This window comes from Rattus norvegicus, chromosome 7 (assembly GCF_036323735.1).
Source record: "Rattus norvegicus strain BN/NHsdMcwi chromosome 7, GRCr8, whole genome shotgun sequence".
Lineage (NCBI taxonomy): Eukaryota > Metazoa > Chordata > Mammalia > Rodentia > Muridae > Rattus > Rattus norvegicus.
This window is the reverse complement of record NC_086025.1, coordinates 23840688-23861648: the sequence shown is the minus strand read 5'-3', so window position 1 is coordinate 23861648 and position 20961 is coordinate 23840688. Positions and strand designations below refer to the sequence as shown.

Sequence of the window (20961 nt, the reverse complement as noted above, 5' to 3'; positions counted from 1 at the left end):
CATTCTGGAAATCAGTCTGGAGGTTCCTCAGAAAATTGGACATTGCACTACCTGAGGACCCAACTATACCACTCCTGGGCATATACCCAAAAGATGCTCCAACATATAACAAGGACACATGCTCCACTATGTTTATAGCAGCCTTATTTATAATAGCCAGAAGCTGGAAAGAACCCAGATGCCCTTCCACAGAGGAATGGTTACAGAAAATGTGATACATTTACATAATGAAGAACTACTCAGCTATTAAAAACAATGACTTCATGAAATTCTTAGGCAAATGGATTCAACCACAAAAAATATCATCCTGAGGGAGGTAACCCAATCACAAAAGAACACACATGGTATGTACTCACTAATAAGTGAATATTAGCCAAAAAAAAAAAAGCTCAGAATACCCAAGATACAAGTTTCAGACAACATGAAACTCAAGAAGAAAAACAAACATGTGGATGCTGCAGTACTTTTAGAAAGGGCAACAAAACACTCACAGGAAGAAACACAAAGACAAAGTGTGGAGCAGCGACTGAAGGAAATGCCATCCGGAGACTACCCCACCTGGGGATCCATCCCACATGCAGTCTGCAAACCCAGTCACTATTGGGGGTGCCAAGAGGTGCATGCTGACAGGAGCCTGATATAGCTGTCTCCTGAGAGGCTCTGCCAGAGCATGACAAATACAGAGGCAGATGCTTACAGCCAACTATTGGACTGAGAACAGAGTTCTCAATGGCGGAGTTAGAGAAAGGACTGAGGTAGCTGAGGGGGTTTGAACCCCATAGGAAGAACAATATCAACCAACCAGATACCCCAGAGCTCCCAGGGACTAAACCACCATCCAAAGAGTACACATGGAGGGACCCATAGCTCCAGCTGCATATGTAACAGAGGATGGCCTTGCCGGTCATCAATGGGAGGAGACACCCTTCGTCCTGGGAAGGCTCCATGCTCCAGTGTAGGAGAATTCCAGGGTGGGTAGGTGGGGGAGCACCCACATGGAGGAAGTGGGTAGGAGGATTGAATGAGGGGTTTCCGGAGGGGAAACCAGAAAAGGGAATAACATTTGAAATGTAAATAAAGAAAATATCCAATAAAAAAAGAAAAGAAACAATAATTTTAAGAAAGACAGAATGCTTCATACTTGTAAAGTAAAATCATCATATAGTTATTCCAAACCTACATCCCAATGGTAAGAAATATTCCTCGGTTCAAAGATTTTACGGCATGGTTATTACAAAGCACAAGCTGTTGATGTCTCTGAAACACTGGCTGGATTAAAATCACTCATTATAAATAGGGGCACTGGAGAGATGGCTCGGGTGGCTAAGAGTTCTTGCTGCTCTTCCAGAGGATTCAGTTTGGTTTCCAGCGCTCACACGAGGTGGCTCACGACCACTTGTCACTCCCTCTCCAGGGCCAGTGCCCTCCGCTGGGTTCCATGGGCACTCACATGCTTGTGTCAAATACTCTGACACACATACACACAGCTCTGCATAGGTGAAAATAAAAATCAAACGAATGGAGAAATTGGGAGTTTCTGTTTGTTTGCTGTCAGAATTTGAGGCACGGTCCTACTGGATAGCTCAGGCTAGCCTATAAACATCACTGTGTATATTGGGATCCTAAGTATACACGAACCACACGTGCTCCAATGGCCTATGAACTTGTAACTGCATCTGTGCTGATCAAAGACGAATGTCTTTGGGTACACTAGAAGGAAAACTAGCTTGATATCCAAGCACCGCCAGCAAGTCAGTGGGGGAGCATCTCTACTAGACTAAACAATAAATATGTATTTATCCATACCTTCATACTTGAACTCATAAAATAAACTTAAATGTAGCAATTGTCATCCTGACTAGACAGTCTTAACGGAAGATAGTACGTGTGTGTGTCTCTCTCTCTGGCCCCTGAAAATATAAAAGAAAGATTTTTTTTCACAGCATTGAGAACCCTGAAGAATGTCTGATTCCGTTTTGATAACAGAAGGGAAGACAGTCGAGCCCCATTAGCCTGTTTGCTGAAGGGTCCTGAAGCATAATAAATAAATAAAGATTAAATGCATCACTTTTGTTAAGGTTTTCCAAGCCTAACCACACTGGCAAGCTGAGATTTGGGGACTGCAGTGGGACACCAGAGTTAGTGGAGACACCAGGGAGAGGGATTCCTACTTCACACTGCCTCCAGGAAGGAGATGCCCATGCTCAGTTCTCACCCCCACTCAACCACGATTCATCATTAATGTGCCTTGTCTGGATGGCACATTTAGGAATTTTTCCACCTGCGAAAATTAAAGCTCAAGGCAAAAATCGCACGCCTGATAGACAGTCCATGTATCGAGGGAAATGCGTAAGGGAGCAATGGAAGGACTACACCTAACTCTAATTAACTATCCCATGGACGGGGTGCCCATAGTGACAAGCTAACAATGCTTTGTACGCTTTTTTAAGTTTTCTGCCGTGAGGATGTAAAATAATATCCTAAGTCCATTCCAGGTCACCGGAAAATAGTGCCAGGTGATCCGGTACATGAACAGACATGCATAGCACTACAAGAGACTCATCATTCGGGAAGAGTCTTTAAAACATTCATTCCCACCTGCCAAGAGCTCCCACTACTCAGATCTCTGTCACTGCAGCTAAATAGGTAGGCACCTCTGGTTAGACTTGTGACCTTGAAGCCTCTCCTTTCGGGACCTTGGCTTCCCATCTTTTGGGTTGGCAGGTGACCATCCCCATGAGCTGCGTTCTGACTTAAGCTGTAACGGGTGTTGACTGATCACACTGTCGCAGTTTAAACCAATAGCATCGAAACCCTGCCTCAATTATGCTAACAGTAGTGATTCAGGCTGCCCTGCCTGGAACCAGGTGTGTTTTGACAGGAAAACATATTGCCAGTGAGGAAGTGGCGAAGGAAAGGGTGTCAGAAGGAGGAGAGAGACTTCTGTGAGATGAGAAAACATCAGAGCCTAGATGCTATCCCTCCTCTCTCTCTCTCTCTCTCTCTCTCTCTCTCTCTCTCTCTCTCTCGGAAGTTTTATCGCTTAAGAGTATTTAGGCCAAGCCTTCTGAGGACTCTTCTAGGCTGATATATCTTGTTCACCATTTTTCTGGTCACCACTGCAGTTAAAGCTCAGACAGCAAGGAGATCGTGGGCTTCTAGCTGCCATCCTCACTAGAAGTGTGGCCTCCTAGTGGCCAGCTTCTCCCTGGGAGAGTTAGTTCCCTCTTATGGAAACTGAGATTGCTGATCACACCTGCTTCACAGAATGACACGGATAGGTTAAGGCACAGGCAGAATGTGTAAAACATGCTAGCACAACAGGCTGGACCCAGGCACCCCGCACATATGAAGCAGAAGTGCAGCTTGGCCTTCGTGTGGGTCCCTCAACAACTGGAGCAGGGACTGTCCCTGAATCTGTCGCCTGTCCTGGATTCCATTTCTCTAACAGAGTGAGCTGCCTTGTCTGGTCTGGCCTCTGTGGGAGAGAATTTGCCTAGCCCTGCAGAGATCTTATTGTCTTGGGGGGGGGGAGGGTGTCAGTACCCAGAGGGAGCTCCCCCTTCTCAGAGAAGGGGAGAGGAGAATGGGGGAGGATCTGTGTGAGGGGGGACTGGGAGGAGGAGAAAGAGACAGAAACTGGGATGTGAAGTGGATAATTAATCAATTAATTAATAATCAAAAACGATAGCTAGTAATGCTTGAAAAATACTTGTGGAAAGGAAGGGGGAGGTGTATAGGGGGAGTAAGCAGGAGGAAAGGAGGAAGAAGGAAAGGGAGGGAGGGAGAACATGAATAAGGCAGGAAGGACAGAGTGAAGGATGGACTGCCATCCTATTCCATTGAAGATTTAGGCCGAGCACTTTTACCCTGGACTTCTAGAACAATCCTTCCTTTCCCTCATTTCACAAAGTGGCTGTTGGGGCGGCCGTGAAGCACAAGGTCACATAGAAGCAAATCTTGCCAAGGGCAGGGGGTCAGGGGAGGAAGGGATCATGCTGACTGCAAGGGACAGGGCAGAACAGAGGGTCCTCGAAGAAGAACGGCCCCTTCACAGTGTCTGCTTGCAGTTCTCACCTTGAGGCCAGGCCTGTGGGGCCTGGCGGCTGCAGGGGAACACCCGGGATTTTGCTCTGTGCTTGGCCCCTATTCCCAGCATCTGGTGAAAGACCGAGGGAACAGAAAGACCCTGGCGCCTCCCCTTCAGGGGGACTGTGTACCTGATACGCTGTGTTTTTATGATAAAATTCATGACATGGAGAGGGTGGGAGCCAAAGATGTGGCCTGGGTTGGCAGAGAGAAATGAATTCCAGGGAGTTTTAAGGCCAGCTTTGGCTTCTGAGGGGAGACAAGGCTAACAGAAAGGACACGTCCCTCTCTCTCTAGGCTTGCCTCTCCCACCCACCCAAATGTTTAGGATTGAGGCCAACGGGAAGAACAGAGGGTCAAGGCTGGATGTTGGGGGCTGGGGAGAGAAGAAATGTCCTGATGTGTGCACCCTACAGGTTGACTCAGGTTGGACTTGCTTTCCTGGGGTGGGGGGAAGAAATCTTAGAGTTGCTTTTGCTTGCAGGGCCCCCAGCTGAGAGGCACGGGTTTGTTAGGGGACATCAGAGCGTCCGAAGTGTGGCCTTTGCCACCTCTGGGCTCCATGACATGGGCTGTGTCATATCCAAGAAGACAACAGAGAATTTTTTTCCCCTGAGCTGGTATTTTCAAATTGTTTTCAGTTTGGTTTGATTTCATTTGGTTTGACCTAGTTTGGGTCTGCTCTGGTTTGGTTTGGTTTGGTTTTAGAGTCTTACTGCATAGCTCAGGGTGTCTTAGAATCCAGGAGCCTCCTGCCTGAACTTCACCAGTGCTCACCCCCATGTCTGTGAGGCAGAATAGGCCAGGCTTGCACAGGATGCCTACAAACACTTCTGTCCTTAATGCAGGATGATTCGTTCTAACGTCACAACTAAGGTTCAGGAAAGCCATTGTGAGTCCTTATGAAGACATGAGGCAGAGACAGTCACTTGGTGTAACAATGAAGATAGACTTATGGTTGGCAATGCCTGGTAAGTGACAGCACCGGGTGGACATACACATATGCATACATGTGACTGCGAGTGTAGTGGGACTCTCCCAGACATCAATATTATTTTTTTTAAAGTCTGAAAATAGTTTTTATCCTGCTTTGAAGTGTAGAGGATAGGGTTAATTCACACCTTGTTTTTGTTCAAAAAGTACTCCCCACCCCCTTTTTAATTGAAGATAAAATTCTGGATAACTGAAGCTGCCGGATAACTGAAGTCCCAATGCTTTCCTTGTGCATCCCAAGTCTACTCACAGGGGTTTGCTATGCCAGATGCTCATGCTTTAAAAGGTTACTCCATGGCTCCCTATTCTTTGAGTTTTTGCCACCAGCCAGGTCTGTGTCTCAACTACCCTGAGCACTGGAGCCAAGGTTCAATTGACAGAGGACACTGGAGAAGGTACCTATCATGGCTGGGCCTGTGTGGGATGGAAACCTCGAACTGCTTATGGGAAGTGCCACTGGGAAGAGCAAGCCTCCTGTTAGCTGTTGGACTTCACAAGGTCGTGAGGAGACGATGAATAAATGCAGACACACCCTAGTACCAGCCACACTAAAACCTTGTTTGTATAAACAGTTGCCTGGTTATTAAAGGCCAGAGAGTCCACTGCCCGGCAGAGCAGAGAACGTAATAACATACTGCCCACCCAAGGAAGCTGCCAGACCACCTTGATCTTCGGCCTGGGCTGCTCACATCTAAGGACCATTGGCCCGAGAAGAAGGAATAAGAAGATCCCTACACACCACACACGCGCGCGCGCGCACACACACACACACACACACACACACACACACACACACAAATCCATTCCTCTAGTGAGAGCCCATTAAAAACCAAACCAAACCAACAACAAAATGTCCTCTGCCACAGGATTCAGGGTACAGTGAATTTTGCCACCACTCCAGGATATAAGATATGAAAGACGTTTGAAAATCTGGCCCAACCCATGCATCAGCTGGCTCTCTCGCTATCACACTTAAGGGGCCACCCACCCATCTCTACCACTGGCCGAAACAGATGTCATTCTCTCAGCCAAAGGCCCCGCCCCCTCCCTCATCTGACTAGAACCTTCTTCTCTGCTCTCTGAACGTTCACTGTCACCTCTCTTCCTGTTCCCTGGTTGTGCTTGATTTAAATGACCGTAAAATGCACAAAGGCAGAAAAATAAATACACACTACTGTATAAGGACAGCACTTTCTGGCCACTGGGTCACAGTAACGATCGAAGTAATGACGGCAGTGAGTTCGACGGGGAGGTCTCATGGTCTCGTTAATCTTTGCTTTCCCAGTGCTGGCGCGCGTAGGAGCTCAGTAAAATTCTCTTAACCAACTAAACAAACACGCTGCCCCAAGCTGAAGATGTAGGAGGAGGGGAGAGGAGGAGAAGATGGAGGGAAGGTGGGGAGAAGGCTGAAAGACTCTAATTCCGAGTCCTGGACTCACTGGGTGGTCCGCATCCAGTTCGGCTCCATAGCTGAGAATCTGATTGGCGAATCGGTCCAACTCCTGAATGGTCCTTGGGAACCAGGGCACTGTAACACAGAAAAGGCCAAATCCTGAGTGCAGATCGTAGGGCACGTGGCTAACAGCCTCTCCGGACCCCAATTAGTCATGTTGATGGTGACGGTAACCAAAGGTTCTGCATAAGTCTTACATTTAAATTCCACTTTCTAAACAGTGATGTAGACAGACTAAGAGAAGTCATGAGCCAAATGGACTTAACGGATATTTATAGAACATTCTATCCTAAAGCAAAAGGATATACCTTCTTCTCAGCTCCTCATGGTACTTTCTCCAAAATTGACCATATAATTGGTCAAAAAACGGGCCTCAACAGGTACAGAAAGATAGAAATAATCCCATGCGTGCTATCGGACCACCACGGCCTAAAACTGGTCTTCAATAACAATAAGGGAAGAATGCCCACATATACGTGGAAATTGAACAATGCTCTACTCAATGATAACCTGGTCAAGGAAGAAATAAAGAAAGAAATTAAAAACTTTTTAGAATTTAATGAAAATGAAGATACAACATACTCAAACTTATGGGACACAATGAAAGCTGTGCTAAGAGGAAAACTCATAGCGCTGAGTGCCTGCAGAAAGAAACAGGAAAGAGCATATGTCAGCAGCCTGACAGCACACCTAAAAGCTCTAGAACAAAAAGAAGCAAATACACCCAGGAGGAGTAGAAGGCAGGAAATAATCAAACTCAGAGCTGAAATCAACCAAGTAGAAACAAAAAGGACCATAGAAAGAATCAACAGAACCAAAAGTTGGTTCTTTGAGAAAATCAACAAGATAGATAAACCCTTAGCCAGACTAACGAGAGGACACAGAGAGTGTGTCCAAATTAACAAAATCAGAAATGAAAAGGGAGACATAACTACAGATTCGGAGGAAATTCAAAAAATCATCAGATCTTACTATAAAAACCTATATTCAACAAAATTTGAAAATCTTCAGGAAATGGACAATTTCCTAGACAGATACCAGGTATCGAAGTTAAATCAGGAACAGATAAACCAGTTAAACAACCCCATAACTCCTAAGGAAATAGAAGCAGTCATTAAAGGTCTCCCAACCAAAAAGAGCCCAGGTCCAGACGGGTTTAGTGCAGAATTCTATCAAACCTTCATAGAAGACCTCATACCAATATTATCCAAACTATTCCACAAAATTGAAACAGATGGAGCACTACCGAATTCCTTCTACGAAGCCACAATTACTCTTATACCTAAACCACACAAAGACACAACAAAGAAAGAGAACTTCAGACCAATTTCCCTTATGAATATCGACGCAAAAATACTCAATAAAATTCTGGCAAACCGAATTCAAGAGCACATCAAAACAATCATCCACCATGATCAAGTAGGCTTCATCCCAGGCATGCAGGGATGGTTTAATATACGGAAAACCATCAACGTGATCCATTATATAAACAAACTGAAAGAACAGAACCACATGATCATTTCATTAGATGCTGAGAAAGCATTTGACAAAATTCAACACCCCTTCATGATAAAAGTCCTGGAAAGAATAGGAATTCAAGGCCCATACCTAAACATAGTAAAAGCCATATACAGCAAACCAGTTGCTAACATTAAACTAAATGGAGAGAAACTTGAAGCAATCCCACTAAAATCAGGGACTAGACAAGGCTGCCCACTCTCTCCCTACTTATTCAATATAGTTCTTGAAGTTCTAGCCAGAGCAATCAGACAACAAAAGGAGATCAAGGGGATACAGATCGGAAAAGAAGAGGTCAAAATATCACTATTTGCAGTTGACATGATAGTATATTTAAGTGATCCCAAAAGTTCCACCAGAGAACTACTAAAGCTGATAAACAACTTCAGCAAAGTGGCTGGGTATAAAATTAACTCAAATAAATCAGTTGCCTTCCTCTATACAAAAGAGAAACAAGCCGAGAAAGAAATTAGGGAAACGACACCCTTCATAATAGACCCAAATAATATAAAGTACCTCGGTGTGACTTTAACCAAGCAAGTAAAAGATCTGTACAATAAGAACTTCAAGACACTGAGGAAAGAAATTGAAGAAGACCTCAGAAGATGGAAAGATCTCCCATGCTCATGGATTGGCAGGATTAATATGGTAAAAATGGCCATTTTACCAAAAGCAATCTACAGATTCAATGCAATCCCCATCAAAATACCAATCCAATTCTTCAAAGAGTTAGACAGAACAATTTGCAAATTCATCTGGAATAACAAAAAACCCAGGATAGCTAAAGCTATCCTCAACAATAAAAGGACTTCAGGGGGAATCACTATCCCTGAACTCAAGCAGTATTACAGAGCAATAGTGATAAAAACTGCATGGTATTGGTACAGAGACAGACAGATAGACCAGTGGAATAGAATTGAAGACCCAGAAATGAACCCACACACCTATGGTCACTTGATTTTTGACAAAGGAGCCAAAACCATCCAATGGAAAAAAGATAGCATTTTCAGCAAATGGTGCTGGTTCAACTGGAGGGCAACATGTAGAAGAATGCAGATCGATCCATCCTTATCACCCTGTACAAAGCTTAAGTCCAAGTGGATCAAGGACCTCCACATCAAAGCAGACACACTCAAACTAATAGAAGAAAAACTAGGGAAGCATCTGGAACACATGGGCACTGGAAAAAATTTCCTGAACAAAACACCAATGGCTTATGCTCTAAGATCAAGAATCGACAAATGGGATCTCATAAAACTGCAAAGCTTCTGTAAGGCAAAGGACACTGTGGTTAGGACAAAACGGCAACCAACAGATTGGGAAAAGATCTTTACCAATCCTACAACAGATAGAGGCCTTATTTCCAAAATATACAAAGAACTCAAGAAGTTAGACCGCAGGGAAACAAATAACCCTATTAAAAAATGGGGTTCAGAGCTAAACAAAGAATTCACAGCTGAGGAATGCCGAATGGCGGAGAAACACCTAAAGAAATGTTCAACATCTTTAGTCATAAGGGAAATGCAAATCAAAACAACCCTGAGATTTCACCTCACACCAGTGCGATTGGCTAAGATCAAAAACTCAGGTGACAGCAGATGCTGGCGAGGATGTGGAGAAAGAGGAACACTCCTCCATTGTTGGTGGGATTGCAGACTGGTAAAACCATTCTGGAAATCAGTCTGGAGGTTCCTCAGAAAATTGGACATTGAACTGCCTGAGGATCCAGCTATACCTCTCTTGGGCATATACCCAAAAGATGCCTCAACATATAAAAGAGACACGTGCTCCACTATGTTCATCGCAGCCTTATTTATAATAGCCAGAAAATGGAAAGAACCCAGATGCCCTTCAACAGAGGAATGGATACAGAAAATGTGGTACATCTACACAATGGAATATTACTCAGCTATCAAAAACAACGAGTTTATGAAATTCGTAGGCAAATGGTTGGAACTGGAAAATATCATCCTGAGTGAGCTAACCCAATCACAGAAAGACATACATGGTATGCACTCATTGATAAGTGGCTATTAGCCCAAATGCTTGAATTACCCTAGATCCCTAGAACAAACGAAACTCAAGACGGATGATCAAAATGTGAATGCTTCACTCCTTCTTTAAATGAGGAAAAAGAATACCCTTGGCAGGGAAGGGAGAGGCAAAGATTAAAACAGAGACTGAAGGAACACCCATTCAGAGCCTGCCCCACATGTGGCCCATACATATACAGCCACCCAATTAGACAAGATGGATGAAGCAAAGAAGTGCAGACCGACAGGAGCCGGATGTAGATCGCTCCTGAGAGACACAGCCAGAATACAGCAAATATAGAGGCGAATGCCAGCAGCAAACCACTGAACTGAGAATAGGTCCCCTATTGAAGGAATCAGAGAAAGAACTGGAAGAGCTTGAAGGGGCTCGAGACCCCAAAAGTACAACAATGCCAAGCAACCAGAGCTTCCAGGGACTAAGCCACTACCTAAAGACTATACATGGACTGACCCTGGACTCTGACCCCATAGGTAGCAATGAATATCCTAGTAAGAGCACCAGTGGAAGGGGAAGCCCTGGGTCCTGCTAAGACTGAACCCCCAGTGAACTAGTCTATGGGGGGAGGGCGGCAATGGGGGGAGGGTTGGGAGGGGAACACCCATAAGGAAGGGGAGGGGGGAGGGGGATGTTTGCCCGGAAACCGGGAAAGGGAATAACACTAGAAATGTATATAAGAAATACTCAAGTTAATAAAAAAAAAAAATCAAAAAAAAAAAATAAATAAATTCCACTTTCTTGGGAGACTGATTTTCAAACACCAGACTTAGACTGAACCTTGGCCTAGGCTGTTCTTTGGGACTCTCTGACTCAGAGATTAAGGAACGAGAGGGTCTTCTACCCAGTCCTCTACTGGAACTCACTAAAGGACTCTTTCCCTGTCCAGAAAACACAGGACAAAGTCAAGTTCTGCACTCTGGAATATTAGACCTTTGGAACTCTGACTGAAGCAGAGCCCACACCCGGCCCCATCTCATGCCTGAAAGTTTTCATGAATCATCTCAAACTCATCCCCTGCCCACCCTTTGTAGTAGCTGTCAACAAAGATTTTCTGTGGCAGCAGAAATTGTGTAAAGCCCCAAATATAAATTAGACCCAAGTTAGAACGATGAACCCTCAGACGCCAACCTTCTACCTCATGACTCCCTCCTGAGTACCTTGGGCAACCCCTACAAAACCTTTCAATATCAAAGCAAATCACTACCCCCAGTGAAAGTAACAGACTCAGGTGGCTTGGCGCTTGCTTTCCAAAGTAACACCATGAGGAAGGATGAGTTACATGAGTTTTGTGTCTGCAATAACGGTATCTCTCCTAGAGAGAGACCAGAGAGAAGAGAAGGTGACACCACCCAAATCCTTGAGCTTTTAAGAGATGTACCGGGTGCAAGTGCCCTGTGTATGAACAGAGACCAGGAAAGTGCGACGGCTAGGTTCCCTGAGGGGCAGGAGCCATGAGTGCTGAGTGACTGTGAAGAAATTGAAGGGAAGAGAAGAAAAATGGAAGGCCTCCGGTTATATTAACAGTAGTGACCACCATTCACAGCCTCTACTCTGACCTAGTTTCTCTCTCTGAAGTCCTGTCTCATACAGATGAAAAACCGAGGATTTAAAGATCTGAGAATCAAAACAACTGGCTTAAGATCACATCATGACTGGGGTTGGGGATTTAGCTCAGTGGTAGAGCGCTTGCCTAGCACGCGCAAGGCCCTGGGTTCGGTCCCCAGCTCTGGAAAAAAAAAAAAAAAAAAAAAAGAAAGAAAAAAAAAATCACATCATGACTAAGATAAGGCCAGAATCATAAAAGCAAACAGACATGGCAGGGTTCATGTAGCGAGCCAAGGCCATGGCTATTAACTCTAACCCTGAAAGGAGGCTGGAGGACCCAAGGTTGAATTTGTAAGCAGCCCCAGTCCGGCTTCAGAGGAAAGGCAACTCTGTGTCCACTCCTCTGTGAAAATAGAAACTGTAACAATAGGAAGGGCCGCTGATGTTTTCTGAAGCATTATCATGGGCTAGGCACTGGGGTTACATTTGCGATGGAGTTTGTCCTTTAATCTGGGGTTGCTGTGAGGAAGGACTGAAGGAAGAAATGCGTACAGCCCCAAGGTAAGGTTCCCCCACTACTGGCTCAAGTGAGATGAGAAAGAACACTTCTGCCATCTAGTGGCAGGTTTCAGGAAATGCACCATGGAGATCTAAGCCGAAGCCTCAGAAAGGATTTCCCTTAAAACTTCAACTGTGCTCATAAAATGAAGTCAGAGCCTGTTTTTCTGAGGATCCAAGCTACTCGAGCTCTACACTTTCCACATGAACAATGCAGAACTAATGCAGGTGCAGCTCTAAATATTCTTTACATGGTGGGCTCTTTGGTATCTGTGTAACAAAGTCAGCAGAGTGCTCAAAGACTTTGTGACAGAAAAGCATTCTGGTTTTGAGCTGCAAATGAACAGATTTTCAAGTGTGTCTCGACTTTGGCTGAGGAATTTATCCCCCAAGCCAGCCCTTTATTTTTGGCTAATATCAGGGATCACTCAATTTCAGAGTTCTGTGGGTCACCAACAATATACAAAAACGGACACATGCGTGCACATACGCACATGCACAGAACAGCATGTGTACACACACACCCACGTGTATGCTCTGCTAGTGAATGACAGAGTCAAGATTCACATCCAGCTGCCTCCATGCTGGTCCCTGGGCCTTGATCCCAATCCTTCTGGCTCTTTAGTTTCTCACCCTGGGGTTTTTATGACTTTAAAGCACAGGTCACCTGTCTGCATCACCCTTTGAGTGGTGACAATGGAAGCCTTCTTAGCATAGGTCACTTATGTGACAGGTATTGTCCTCAGTGAGTTACTGAAGCCGCCTCCTCCCATCCTCACCGTGTGAAGTAGGTCACATTTTTTCCCCTACTTTACAGATGAGGGCACTAAGGAGCAGGGAGAAAAATCTAGAAAGGTAACTTCTTACTCCAGACTGCTGGGACAATACATTCTTCATGCCCACCATGTATAGGGGGCACAAGAACCTCCCTGTGTCCATCCTGCAGGGAGATGTCACATTCACCTCTGTATGACCAAGACCACATCTGATCCTCTCCGAGGTCCTTAAGCCTCATGCTTTACTGCATACATGGCATTGAGATAAATGTTACCAGAAAATCTTTCCCCAAAATATTGCTGTTCTTAAGTGCCTAAAAATATGAACTGACCGGAATCAGATCTAGAAGTCTGAACCAACACCGGTTAACTGGGTCATGTTGAACCATATTTCCTTCTTGTCTCACAAGAACCATTTCTTTTTTTACAGGTACTCCCACAGCTACGACAACTGCTTTCCATTCCTGTCCCCTAAGCTTTGCCCCAAGCTGTCCTTTCTCCTCGAGCCCTGCATATCAAAACTCTGCTATCAGCATTGATGCTGGTGTCTGTTCTCTAGTAAGATCAGAAGCACCAAGAAAAGGCCAGGTCTTCCATGAGACCTCACTTGTCTCCCCACGTATTGCCACCAAAGGGTCTCTCTAAATGGCCCTGGTCTGGATGAGGAGACCTCCCCCTCTCCCCTGCACGGAGTACAGTTAACAGCCACATCTCCCCTTGTTGCTTGTTGCTCCTTTATTGATTGCCAGAGAGTTACAAGCAGGTCAGGCAGCCCCTGCACCAGCAGAAGCACAAGCCAAACTTTCTTGTTGCATTGCTCTCCAAACATGGACACTCAGATTCCCAGCACCCCGGCATGTAGTGTGCAGCCCTGCACTCCAGGCCCTGGGCATGAAAGGTGTTAACACTGAGGGCTACCCTGTCTGTAGTGGTTACATTCTATGGGGCAGCACGAAAGAAGCAATCAAAAAGCAAAACAAAACAAAAAACCCCACAAATACACGTCAGCACTAGAGGCTCCCAAAGAGGAAAGTGGAGCCGAAAGATTGAAGTCACGGGTGAGTTATTGCATTAGTTTCTTTTAAAAATTCTCCAGCTTCATTGAGGTACAGTTAGCAAGCAAAACACACATACGTATGTATTTAACAATAATTCTATATACATATGCATTGCGAAATGGCTACCACAGTCAGGTTAATGAGCTCACCCATTGCTTCATATAGTTACCACTGTGCGTATGTGTGCAGATGTATGTACAGGTATGTAGTGTGTGCGTGTCTACATCTGTGTACATGCGTATGTGTGAGTGTTGAGGATACAAAAGGTCTCTCATCAACTTCAAGTATATACTGTATCATTATTATTATTATCATTATCATCATCATTATTATTATTATTACATGTTGCATGTTAGATCTCCAGGGCTTATTTATAACTTAAACTTTGTACCATTTGACCAATTTCTACCTATTTCTCTCCCCCAACACCAGGAAAGAACCACTGTCTGCCCCTGTGAATTTGACTTTCTGGGCTCCCTGTAGAAGAAAGGTCCTGAAGCATTTGTTTTCCTACAGTGAGCTTGTTTCCCTTAGCAAAGACCCCCATTCATATTGCATCAAATAGAAAGTCACCTACCATGGCTGAATGAATGATATTCCATTTACACAGGCGCGCGCACACACACACACACACACACACACACACACGACGTTTTCTATATCTACTCATATGTCTATGGAAATTTCTCCACAGTAAACAAGGACGTTCTGGTGCGTTTCCAAGATACTGATTTCATATTCTTTGAATGTACAGCCTTCAGTGGTATAGCTGGGTCATACGTGGTTCTATTTTAATATGAGGGGCAAGTACATACTGGGTCCCATTAAACCGAACCAATTTCCTGTCCATTCAGCAGTGTACAAGGATTCTCTTTTGCCCATGCGCTCACCAACACTGGCTATCTCGTCTCCATTCTGTGAGTCATAGAATGTTATGTAAAGACGTTTATGCCTCCAGTTCCTCAAGATGCTGGTGACTCAGTCCTACAGGAGCCCAGGGGATCCGGGAGAGTCAAAGTTTGTGCCGGCTTCACTGCTTTCCTGTGTCTTCTGAGGTCAGTCAGTCTAGCAATGACAAGGAGCCCCACACTGAGGCCAGACTGCCTTATTTGCATCCTGTCTCTGCTCTTACTAAGGGACCAGAAAAGTAGCGAAACCTCTTGAGCCTCAGTATTTCTTCTATAAAACGATAATGGGAGAGCTACTACAGAATATGCTTCATAAGAACAACAGGCATTTAAATGAGTCGATACACACATGCTTTTTCTGAAGAGTTGCGGCTCATAAGAACTGTACTACTGGTCAATTGTAAACACACACACACACACACACACACACACACACACAAAGAATCACATACAACTTAACAAATGCATTCTGAGAAGTGCAGAATTTCATCCTGTGCGATCTGGAGAACATTCATGCAAGCTCATACGTCACTATCACTATATGGGGCCCACTGTTGTTGATAACATCTTTTTATGGGCCTGACTGCATATATTGCCATTATATATATACACATATATACATATATGTATACATATATGTGTGTGTGTGCGAGCGTGTGCACACACACACAGGAGGGGGAAAGTAGGGAAGGGACGGAAAAGGGGGAAAGGAGAGGGTAGGGGAGGGGGAGGGAAGAGGGAGAGAGAGAATTGGGCGCTTCGTCACACACAAAGCAGAGTAAAACTTAACAGAAAAACTAATAAACATGCCACTTCCTTTGCAATGTAATTATATACGGGGGTTGTATTTTGTCTTCTAGATCCACAAAACAGATTCAAATCATCTTTCTTTGCTGCTAAATGAACTCCTACAGCAGACATGACACGTCTTAGCCCCATGGTCAGCACACAGAGAGACTCGATCCATGTTTACCATTAGTGACAGATTTAATAATCCTGGCAGTAATTGAAGAAAGAGGAGAACCGGAGCTTGGAGTGAAGAACTGTTTTTCCATCCAGTCCTGATAGTAACGCCCTTCCTAATACTGTGCCTCAGTTTCCCCCTGTAAGCCATGCATGTTGTGTTTACTTTTCCCTACGGTCCTTGGTGGGTTTGGTGTTCTGAGATGGGTAGAACCCTGTGAGAGGCTGGCCAGAAGACACGGGAAAAGACGCTTCCACCACAACCGGCAGGGCAGCTGTGTTTACCTTCTGGGAGTAGAGTCTACATTTTCAGCCCCCAAGTTACCGTTCACAGCATCCCTCCTCCATGGGAAGAGCCCATAGACTGAGCTGTGCTACCTCCCAACTGAACCCCAGAGGGCGACAAAGAGCCAGTCCCAGCTCTGGCGAGTTCTTCCCTCAGAGCAAAAACAATCTATCTGGGCTCAGAGAGCTTAGTTCAGGCTTCTTAGTAGAAAAGAAATGACTTAATTCATTAAATAATTATCGTAAACAAATCATAGAAATGACCATAAAAATCAGGTATCTCACAGAGGGTTGGTGAGGATCAAAATGAACTCGGTGGGGGTGGGGAGCTGACACAGCGCATACAGCATCTTCCTACCCAACGTGTGCACCTGGGTTTGAATTCGAAAACTCCACGTAAAGCCAGCCAAGAGCCTGTAATTTCAAGGTTCCTACATCAAAACAAGAGGCAGAGACAGGAGGCTGCCTTAGTAGCTCACGGATCAGGTAGTCTGGTATACACAGAGAGTGAAACAGAGACACTGTTTCAAAGTCCAAGGAGGGGGATCAACACCAGAGGTTGTCCTCCAACCTCCACACTCATGCTGTGATATGGACACACTACACACTGTGTCACAAGAGAGACAGATTTAAAATGATGATCTATGTATAAGCCCATAAAGAAGTGTTGCAGCAGTGTTTAACATGTAGTAAGGAATTTTAGACTCTATGGTCATATTATTACTCTTGCTGCTATAATGGTGGCAGGCCTGAGATTCACCCCTAGCAGCTGCCCAGCACTACCTGGACTCAACACACACACACACACACACACACACACACACACACACACACCACCTCCTCCAAGGCCCTTGCCAGCAGCCTGTGTCCTATGGAATAGAAGGACATGGGTCCATTAAAAGTTTGCAGGCGATCACCTTGGAATAAGACAGGAATCTTGAGAAAAGAGACCCAGTGGAGACGAATTCCAGTCCAGAGGTAAGAATGACCGGAGGCACATGACTTCATTTCTCTTCAGAAGGTGAAGGACAAGCAGTCTGGGGACCCTCTAAGTTAAAAGTAGGGAGCCTGGAGAAAGGCATCTTTTGCACTCGGCTCCAAACACATGCACCCTGACACCATGTGTGAAAGGGTGAGCATCCAAGACAGGAAGACAGCAGGTCTCTCTGTGCCCGAGGAGATCTTCCAAAGCATAAATGTGTGAATCTGAGTGAGTTACTTGCTCCCCCCCAAAAGTGTGGCTTTTCCCCTGTGAAATTTATGGGAGGACTAAACCAGCCGTCTGCCTCCTTCTTTAGTATGGGAAGCCACTCACCTATAACAGGTGGTTCTAAAGCCAGCCGTTGCGTTTGGACCTCATAACAAAGTCCACGGGTGCTTGTTTGCCTGACTAAGTAAACATGGTGATTCAAGCTACTGGGTAGCAGAGACTGAGCTCCCGGCCCATAGGCCTGACCCAATCAGTCAAAAAGTTCTAATTACTTTTTTTTTTTTTTGATGAGCTAAAGCAGGACCCCACGAGGCCTTGAAGAATTCCTTCCTGTCTTCCATCCAGACCTTCCTGGATATCAGTGGTATCACAGAACCTACCTTCTGCATACACTTTCTTCTTCTCAGTAGGGTTGCAGCCCCATCCAATCTCCACCACCATCACCCTGCCCCCACACACACAGGGGTCTCACTCACAATACTGAGAATAGGCACTGACCCCAGTGACCCAGGCCTTCATTTTGAAAACTTAAATCAGATTAGCTCATTAATGACCTTGCCAAATACCCCAGTGGTGGGTCAGGCTCTGCAAGCCCCTCCCCGGGCTCTGGGCTTGGGGTTAATGAATTACTGAGCCGGCTGGTGCAACAGAGGCTCTCTGTGAAGCCGGTGGCACCCGGGAGAGGGTGCAGATCGTTAATAAATATTGATTTGGCTCCAAAGGAAGCAGCCTGCCAGAGAGCAGGCCCCTGGACACCCACGTCGTGGTCCCATTAAGTCAGGGTCAACTGTTCTACCCAGACGTCAAGGGACCGCTGGCTCCAGAGCGCTCCCAAAGAAATGGCACCCCAAGAGCCAACTTCCTGCTTCGTGGGTCAGTGCGAGTCCATTAAATCCTCAGTAGTTCAAGGCAGACAGATCCCAATCTAACTCTCATCCTCTGTCAGATGTTCACCAGCCCCGGGGCTGAGTCAACAAGGCACCCAGGATTGTGGCCTGCCTGTCACAGAAAGGGCAATAAATCCTCTGATTCAGAGGCCCAGAACAGAAGGGTGTTTTCACCCCAACTCCAGGCTCCCCTAGGTCTCCTCTGAGGCCGGTCGTCGCCAGCCTCGTATTGAAGCAGCGACTGTGTGAGTGCCAGGAGTCATTGCAAAGGAAGAGGGCATGACGGGCTCATCTTGCGGGTGAAGACCTCCGGGGTCTTATTGTCCCTTTAAAGGAACTTCTATGTCTGTTTCTAGGGGAAGAACGACCAACAGCAAGAAGGTGTTAGCAAGAGTGAAGGAGCCGTAGCTTGGCTGACAGGACAGGCAGTATCAGCAGTGATGGGATCCTGGCAAAGCACACAGCTTCTATTTACCAATCTGATTCTTAGAGCCAGACACAGAAACGAGTGAAGACTAGAAATTTCAGTGAAACGCTGAAATTATAAATAGATAAAAATCTCTAGGACCCTTTACTCCAGTCATCCCGTCAACTAGAGCTGTTCTTCCATTGACCCTTCCAACGGGCCATGTGTCTCTAGTTTTTTATGATTCACTTTATTTTTTTAACCAGGGGAGGCAGGTACAGGTGAGTGCCAGTGCGAGAAGAGGCCAGGTCATTGGGGTCCCTTAGAGATAGAGATACAGGAAGTTATGAGCCACCCCATTTAGGTGCTGGACACCCAACTCCCATCCTCAGAAAAAGTAATGTGTGTTGTAAACTATGCACCATCTTTCGCTCCAGCCTCCAAGATACTACATGTCTCTCACGGGTTTATAGTGGCAGGTTACCCACCACAACCCATAAACCTCCATTTCTGCCTTCTAAATACTTACAGGATCTGGGATCAGCTGATACATCACTCACAACTTGAGTTATGGCCAACGTGCCTATATGAGTCAAACATAGTACATGTGATGGCTTATCTAACCCCAAGTCTTCCTCTCCTCTCACCTGTGGGACCAAAGACTGAGTTCAGTGCATGCAGAAGGGTACTGCCTAGAAATACCATGTCTCTCCATCATTGCTATATATCGCCATACAGCAATGACTCCACACCAGGCTGGGCACATCTGCTTTCTCTCCTACTGTTCACCCTGAATGGCATGAGGGAAGGAAAGTCAGAGGGCAAATGTGAATGAAAGAGAAAAGAGTGGGAAGGCTAACCCAAGTTCAAGAACAATAGTAAAGGGAAGCAAAGAGCACTAGGTGAGATTTTAAGAAGAAGGGGTCATCTAATGTATAAAATGGTCAGGAACCAGACATAAGTGTATCAACTGATGCAAAGACATCAAAGATCGTCAAAGTAGTTCCAGGAAAAACATCATTTGGGTAACAAGCGTTGTCAGAGTTGGTAGGAAAGGGAGGAGGAAGGAAGGAGGGAAACGTGAAGCAAAGGGACAAGGAATGGGAGGACAAGGGTAAATAGAGCAAGACGGGGAGGGAAACTCCTTCTCGATGGCTCTCTTGCCCCTGTAATACATAGCCAAGAGGCACAGCCACACAGCCACACAGCCACACAGCCACACAGCCACACAGCCACACAGCCACACAGCCACACACCCACACACCCACACAGTCACACACCCACACAGCCACACACTCACACACTCACACAGCCACACACTCACACACCCACACACCCACACATCCACACAGCCACACAGCCACACAGCCACACAGTCACACACTCACACACTCACACATCCACACACTCACACACTCACACTTCCACACACCCACATAGCCACACACCCGCACACCCACACACCCACACACCCACACACCCACACACCCACACACCCACACAGCCACACAACCGCACACCCGCACACCCACACACCCGCACACCCGCACACCCACACAGCCACACAGCTACACAGTCACACAGCCACACAGCCACACACCCACACACCCACACACCCACACACCCACACACTCACACAGCCACACAGCCACACACCCACACACCCACACACCCACACAGTCACACACCCACACAGCCACACACTCACACAGCCACACACCCACACAGTCACACAGCCACACAATCACACACCCGCACACCCACACAATCACACACCCACACATCCACACACCCACACAGCCACACATCCACACACCCACACATCCACACACCCACACAATCACACACTCACACACTCACACATCCACACACCCACACAGTCACACATCCACACACCCACACACCCACACAGTCACACAGCCACACACCCACACACCCACACATCCACACATCCACACACCCACACAGTCACACATCCACACACCCGCACACCCGCACACCCACACAGCCACACAATCACACACTCACACACTCACACACTCACACATCCACACACCCACACACCCACACATCCACACACCCACACAGTCACACAGCCACACACCCACACACCCACACACCCGCACACCCGCACAATCACACACTCACACATCCACACACCCACACAGTCACACATCCACACACCCACACAGTCACACATCCACACACCCACACAGTCACACACCCACACACTCACACAGCCACACACCCGCACACCCAC

At 46.1% G+C, this 20961-nt stretch overlaps 1 protein-coding gene across 3 annotated transcripts in view; it reads right to left on the bottom strand.

Annotated features, from left to right (window-relative positions):
* Positions 1-20961, bottom strand: part of Pah (phenylalanine hydroxylase) — a 92536-nt gene that overhangs the window by 23983 nt on the left and 47592 nt on the right. For 2 of the 3 annotated variants that reach the window (XM_063262995.1, NM_012619.2), the window contains one exon: positions 6522-6610. In XM_063262995.1, coding sequence (XP_063119065.1) covers positions 6522-6610 — 89 coding nt within the window. Of the gene's footprint in view, positions 1-6521; positions 6611-17115; positions 17578-20961 lie in introns of those variants that run through there. The other variant, XM_039078417.2, reaches the window with a different exon arrangement.